The sequence below is a fragment of the Cottoperca gobio genome, chromosome 14 (assembly GCF_900634415.1).
Source record: "Cottoperca gobio chromosome 14, fCotGob3.1, whole genome shotgun sequence".
Lineage (NCBI taxonomy): Eukaryota > Metazoa > Chordata > Actinopteri > Perciformes > Bovichtidae > Cottoperca > Cottoperca gobio.
Genome location: NC_041368.1, coordinates 6,041,137 through 6,048,577, shown reverse-complemented (window position 1 = coordinate 6,048,577; position 7,441 = coordinate 6,041,137). Strand labels below are relative to the sequence as shown.

Here is a 7,441-nt window from a genome sequence, read left to right as displayed (position 1 = left end):
ATTGTTGATTTGTTCCTCCTGTGTCTGTTCACCTTGCCCTTGTGTTATAGCTTCTCTCCCCAGCGGTGTCTCGTTCCCCTCGTTTAGTGTCTGTGTGTATATATCCCTGTCTGTCCCAGTGTCCCAGTGTTCAAACTTTTCACCCTACTCCCCTGTAGTGTCTTGCTAAATATATGACATTTTACAAAACACAACTTTGAAAAGGTTATCTAAATTCTGAAGATTGGAGTTTGTTCATTTATCATTCATACCCTAAATTATATTATATTTAATTCCTAGCACACAAATCTAAATCTGTTTGTCGAGGGTCTGATAAAATCACATGAATATCTAATGAGAGGGGAACATAAGAACTGAATCCGTGCTTATAGTTAGAGTTTCTGTGGAGCGTCAGCCATGCAACAGTGTGAATTAGAGAACAGCAGATACTGCACCATAATATTTTCCTAAAGCCAAAACAATCATAGTATAGTTTGTCATTAGTCATAATAAGTGATAGGATAGTATGTCATAAAAAACGTTATATAAAAACAAAAGTCATAGTATAGTTTGTCATAGAAATGTCATGTAAAAAGATATTCATTCTAAACTCGAAGGGAACATACTGACCTTGCATACAAGTCATAAATTCAGATGAAGTTTTGCAAGAAGTTGAGAATCAGAAAGACACCACAGTTTGTCTGTCTGTCTGTCTGTCTACATACTAGCAGTTTTGTGAGGCTGTAGGCTACTTACAGTACTGTTTTGAGCTAAAGGTTAGCATGATAACTAGCATAGTTAGCACTGTACAAAGTACATCTGAGGGTGATGGGAATGTCATTAGTTCTGCAGGTATTTGGTCATAAACCAAAAAACTAATGGAAAAATCATAGTCTCACCAAAGTTATTATAAATCATCCTCTTCGGATTTTGAATATATGTTGCTAAATACATGGCAATCTTTTCAATAGTTGTCAAGCTATTTAAAAAATGTCAACCTCGTGCTCTCGGTAGAGGAAACGTCAGGAGATCACCAAACAGCACCATGAATGTCTGTGCCAAATATCTGGTCAATCCATCCAACAGAGATATTTACTGTAAGTCTGGACTGGACTTACTACTCTGGAGTAGTGGACCTACAGGATGACATAACATAAAGCCACACCAAAAATATGGCTAAAAGTATCAATAGAATAATCACTAATAACTAATAAGTGGTTGTACGTCATATCAAACACATGTTTTGGCTCCAAGAGACTCTATTTTCATTCGTCCTCCAACATCCTGTTGCCATTGTTTTCAATGACCTTACTCAGTCAAGAGCAGAGAGCACATTTCCATCAATTATGTATCTGTCTGGGCATGAATAATTCATCAGAGACATTCTGTATGATGGAATTATGCAATTTTGGGCAGAAACACAGCAGCAACTGCCTTATATACTGTACACATGACACCTATCTCATACATCAGCTGACTCTCCACTTCATAGTGTACAGACCAGGGCCATGTGAGTACGATGAGCGTACTGTACATCCCTTATGCACTGAATGAGTCTGCTGAAGTATATATAATATTATGGTATGTTTGTAATGAACATTACAATATTAAATCATTTCTAGCGTTAAGCGTTGTAATAAAAGGACACAGTGTTTAAGAAATGTTTTTGTTACAATTTTAATGAAACGTGGTGCATTGTCACTGTGTAGGGATCAGACAGTCTGATGGGGGCGCTACTCTTAAATACAACAAAACAGTGATGCAGAATCCTGTTTGTCATTGGCTGCCTGCATCACTCATGGGGGTTGACATGTTTCACTTGCTCTCTTTTGCATGGATGCCCATCAGATGAATAATTTAGCATAAGATACCATTTAGAATCTTAGCATTTACATTTAGTTATTGTCCTGTTCCCAGACTTAAAACAGGACACTTCAGGATGCTACTTACACGATGTCATGTCACCAGCATGTAAATAAACAGTACAGAACTTAAAGAAAAAAGAAGAGACTCAATATATTGTTTATTTTCTTTATTCTATGTTTGCATGACTGCTTAGTTTGCAGATACATCCAGTCCAATCCCACACTGCGTACGCTAACAGGCAACATTCTGCACTCTGCACAGAATGCATGCTCTCCTGGGACCTTGGTTGTTTAAATTACAACATCACTGCTACTACAGTCCGCTTTACTGTTCTCTTTAGTTTGTCTGTAGAGGCTGCATTGAGCGAATTTACTCCCCCGAAAAGAGAAAGGAGTATGTGTGTGTAAGTGAGGGAGAGAGAGAAAGAATGCTGTGAGCGGGGCTAAACTGAGATTTCAGATGAAGAGTGTAATTACAGCAGAAAGAGCAGGCATATGGCACTACTGCAGATGTGTTTACACTGTGCACTCAGCTGGGGTTGGCTCATTACCAGAGACGGAGGGGAGAGAGGGAAGCAAGGGCAATCCCTTGCTTCCCTCTCTCTGGCGTGTGAACAAGCCTGCTTTAGGAAGGGAGTGATAAGCTGCTTCTCCACCTTTCTAGAAGCGGTTTGTAAAACATAAAGTATGTGTTTATGTGGGAGACACTGCACTGCTTGTCCTTCTACTTCTTGACCATGCCCCCTTTGTTGTCTACATTGACAGGAATCATGGTCTCTGAGGACTCGATGGCCGGTCTGATCAGAGGAGCCTCCACGGTCAGCACCCCCTCAGGAGACAGGGAGGAAGCCACCTTCTCAATGTTGGCTGTAGAGGGGAGGCTGGAGGGGAACACAATTAGGTTATAATTCTAAGAAGTCACTCCAGGAAATCGCCATGACAAAGCGCTGGCTGCCACTACTTACACACAGACTGACTGAAACATTAATACCTAAGTCACCCTTGGGTAAAATCACATCCAAGAACAGCTCAGTCTGTCTTGTTGTGGCCCCTGGATGGCAGCAGAGTCCTATGAAGCTAAACACTCCAGCCTGACGAGGTGGAGGCTGCTTTTCAGCCCTCTACAGGCTGGATCAAAACCACTAAAGAGACTCGCAGCAGCAACACCACAATAAGAGAATGTCAGGAATCTGAACCCAGCCCATCAAACAGCCACAACAAACCCATTTTAATAAGAAGTCTGTGAGTTTTGAAGTGAGTTGTTGACATATTACATGGCCAGTAGCTTCCTTTCAGCAACTTGACTATTAACATGTACAAATTGATCAAGAACTAAACTTTAATTTAATTTAATTCTGCATGCTTATTCTTTGATAATTAACTTTTAAACAATCAGCTACTTACGTGTATTTCCTGGTGAAGCTTCTGGACACAAAACCATGCTCGTCCTTCCTGTCCTCATGTTTTCCTAAGGACATAGACAGCAAATAACATTTAGATTATTTTTAATTGGTCTTGTTATAGCAATAAAAGCACAGGTGCAACACAAAATCATTGATTATGCCTCAATTAAAGTATGTCACAAAAAGCCATAACATTGAGTCAGCATGTACAATACCAAAACCCTGTAACTGGTTCACCTGCATTGAATGCAGGCATGATTTATTAACCCAAAGCCAAAATGTAGATACTTAAATAGTTTGACATTTTGGGAAATTGTGTTAAGGTCTGGTCCCTCTTCAAATAGTGTTTTCTTCCTGTTAGAACGGTGTTTCCGTAAGCGTCGGCCCTCCGTGGTTGGGGTTAGGGCTTGGGTTAGGTGATCATTAAACGACGCAGAGAAAGCTGGTTGTGTTTAGGGATAAACTTTACTTCAGATTTAGATTAGGAGAAACACATATCGACAGGTAAACAGAACACAACACCAGGAGGGTTATTCGCTTTCTTATCTTAAATGTTAGATGAGAGGATTGAAAGCGCCTGTCTGTCTGTTATACTGTATCTGAAGCTAACAGTCAGGTAGCACACAGACTAACAAAGGTAACAATAACTGTCGACCAGCACCTCATAAACTCGCAGATTTTGTGAGCTTTGGACAGGGGACTCCCTGAAAACCTGAGTGCACGTTCATGAGTTTTCCATAATGGACAGTAAGTTACGTTAGTTTTGGACAAATAAGGTAGGTTACTACTTTTAATTTGCATTATCCAGTCATGCTAACATTAGAACATTTCAAAACATGTGCCCCATAGGCTATCATGTGCCATGAAAGTCTTGGATGAAATGTACTGGCTAGTTTACTAGTATACTTTGTATATTTGGTCTCACACCTTTATACATGAAAATTGATATTCTCCCTTGGAAGCTTTGGCTGGGCGTGTGTTGATGCAAGATTCATACTTACATCAATTTGCAATACTACATTAATATCAGAATACAGACTGACAAATCATCTCAGTTTGAAGTAGGCCTATTAGGCATGAGGTCTTGCTAGCTTGTCCAAAAAGTGACGAGAAGGTGCATGGCACACAGTACTCTGTGTAAGACCGGGACAAATACCAAGTTTTTAGGAAGTGCCCTTTGGACAGAGCCAAGCTAGCTTTTTTCCCTATGAGTCTTCATGCTAAGCTAAACCAGCTCCTGGCTCTAGCTTTATATCTATTATTATGTTGTGACCGGGTGGTTATGTACCAGACAATTTCTTGGCATAAGACATTACAGGCAACCTCGCTGTCACTCCAGGAAGTCACAGTGCCTGGCCACGAACTTGTCTTGCCCTTCCAGTCTTTGTGCTAAGTTAAGCTAACACCCTCCTGGTGCTAGCTTCATAGTTACTGCACACACATGAGAGTTTTGTCAATCTTCTCACCAAATTCTTGCCAATTTGTGAATAAGGATATTTTCCCAAAATGACATGTTAATGTATCTAGTACTATACTGTATTTGTATTAGTATTGCAGGCAAACCGTACAATGGCCCGGCTATTTTGTGTTTGTGGAAGTTTTGTGGTGGTATTTTTATCCACAGCCATACCAGTCATAGAAGATCCTCACCAATCTTCATCGGTCAGTGTCAGTCTCCTATATGCACTAAGATGTCTGACTGTGATGTTGAAACACTGCCCTTCATTCTGCTGTAAAGACCTACACTGTTTGTTATGACAACGGGCTGATAATGGTTGCCATCCTCAGGGATCTGTCCCCGTTTTAACAGGATGACACTGCTGCTGTGAGTGTGGCTGGGCCAAGTCTGCATGAACAGTACAAAGAACTCTTCACTAAAGCCGATCATCTTCAAACACATCATCCCTATTCTCTGGTGACATATGAGAAACAGAAGGTGGCAAATTCCATTTGGACGAGAGCCTGTGCTTTGTTTATCTGTTCCTGACTTTGTCACTCAGCAGTGAGGTTGGCCATAGTCCAGCGCAGGACCATAGAGCTGGGCTAGATCCAGCAGTCCTTTTAAAGTAGCAGACACGCTGTATGAGTCACGGCTAAATCCTCTACTCTGAGAGCGTGATTCTTTGTGAAATGGCTGACAGAGAGGCTGAGACTGACTCAGAGAAAAGGGGAGCTCAAGGCCTCGGAGAGCTAAGCTATTATATGATCCATTCCACACACATTTATTTCAGGTTTGCACATTTAGCCTTGGTCACAATCATGGACGGACAATGAAAACATTGCACTGCGAGAAGTGAAACCGGCTATTTAATAAAACAGTTTGTGCACCGTGTTGATCTGCGAGCTGCTGTGAAAGCCAACTCTCACATGTTGAATTGTGTTTTGTTTTGCATCTAGTAGGCGTGCGGCCAAAAGCCCCCGCCCTCCAGTGTGCTGGAACTCAGTATATTGTCTCAGGATATTATGTAGCTCTGCAGCAATGCATCTGTGTTTGATCGAGCTCAAAGGTTTCCTTTTTATCTTAGGTCTTTTTGTCAGGACTGTAGCAGTTTATTTTATATATGGGAGAGACACACCTAAGTACATCAAGTGAGACATTCTGATATCTATGCATCTGTCCTGATGCACATGAAGACCTGATTTTTAAAAGGTATTCCTTTGTCATTGGTCTAATGAAAGACTGGCTCTTCCTGACAGGAAATTACTTTCAGGATCATTTTAGTCTATGATGTTATCACAGTGCTCCTACTTTTTCACTTTGTGGTTTGTCCTCTTTACTCTTCTATGCAATTAACAGTGTGTTTGACATAACTACACATTTGTTAGGTTATTTGAATCAGTATTCTTACTACAAAGCATCCTCATTCTTATTCTTACTGATGACAATTTTGTGGAAGCAATGTTTTGTCGACAACTTGTCAAGGCTATTGAATGTAGAGATGTAGCGAAGACAGTCAGTTGTCAACTATTTTAATAATATTATTTTAAGAAAAACATTTTAATCTCATCCCTGCTTCTTAAATGTGAATAGTTTCTGTTTTTTACCCCTCTATGACAGTAAACTGAATATCTTTGAGCTGTGGACAAAACAAGACATTTAAGGATGTCATCTTTGGCTTTGGTAAACACTGATCTACGTTTTTCACCATTTTCTGACATTTTAGAGAAGAGAATCAACAGATTGATCGATAAAGAATATAATCATTAGTTGCAGCCCTAGTATGAACATTTTAATAAATATTGACTCAGCTCCTTGAATCAGTATGCACTAAGTACCAGTACAGTAAACAGGGAACAGTGAAGGAGAAATGAGAGCTCACCAGTGATCTCCACCACGCCGTCCTTGGTCTTCACCACCAGCTCCTCAGGTGAAAAGTGGTTGACATCGAGGGACACCTTCCAGCTGTCTTGGGTCTGCTTGATCTCTGACATGCCGCTGCTCATCTGTCGGGACAGGGCACGAGCCTGCTGGGCCATCATGGGCGGTTGGTACATCATAGGAGTGTGGGGCATCATGGGGGAGTGGGTCATCATGGGGGCGTGGGGCATCATGGTGCCCATTGGGCTCATTTGGCCCATGGTGGCCATGTCCGAGGCCAGGATGGAGGGCCGCATGTACCCCGGCCAGTGGGTGCTGGGGAATGTGGTGAAGTCCTCGGGCAGCGCCGGCATGCCGAAGGTCTGGTCGAAGATCCGGCTTTGTTGCCAGTCACGGAATGGGTCCCAGCTGGGGGTGCTGAGCAGGCTGAAAGGAATACGTCTCTCTGTCATGGCTGCTGTGTTTCTCTGGCTGAGGGGTGTTGCTGCTGGCTGCAGAAGAAGAGCCCTTTGGCCTCTTTGAAAATGATTTCCCAATGTGCTGTCTGCCTCTCAGCTGAGAGCTTTTATACGCACTGACACCACCCCTATCAACAGAGACCTCCCATCTGACTCAAGCCCCCCCAGCTCACGTTTATGGAAAGTACTAGAATATCTATTTGTGGCAGAGGTAGCACTGGAATGGAATCCAACAGGGAGGCCCTCCCCAGTAACAGCTGCCCAGTGCACTGTTAACCCTGGTGTGTGTAATCCCCCAACCCCCTCCTCTGCGGGGGGCATCTACGCCTGCTGAACACATAGAAAACCAGACTTAGATAAGACTAACATGACATTTCTAACATGGCTCTTCAAAAAGCATGATGTAAAGTACAGCCA

At 42.1% G+C, this 7,441-nt stretch overlaps 1 protein-coding gene across 1 annotated transcript; it reads right to left on the bottom strand.

Moving 5' to 3' along the window:
- Positions 1-1,996: 1,996 nt before the first annotated feature.
- On the bottom strand, positions 1,997-7,121 carry hspb1 (heat shock protein, alpha-crystallin-related, 1). The gene is made up of 3 exons (XM_029448776.1): positions 6,568-7,121; positions 3,249-3,312; positions 1,997-2,725 (listed from the first exon to the last, which is right to left on the bottom strand). Exons 1-3 carry the CDS (start codon positions 7,016-7,018, stop codon positions 2,569-2,571), a joined length of 672 nt encoding a protein of 223 aa, XP_029304636.1. The 5' UTR covers positions 7,019-7,121; the 3' UTR covers positions 1,997-2,568.
- Between the last annotated feature and the right edge of the window lie 320 nt (positions 7,122-7,441).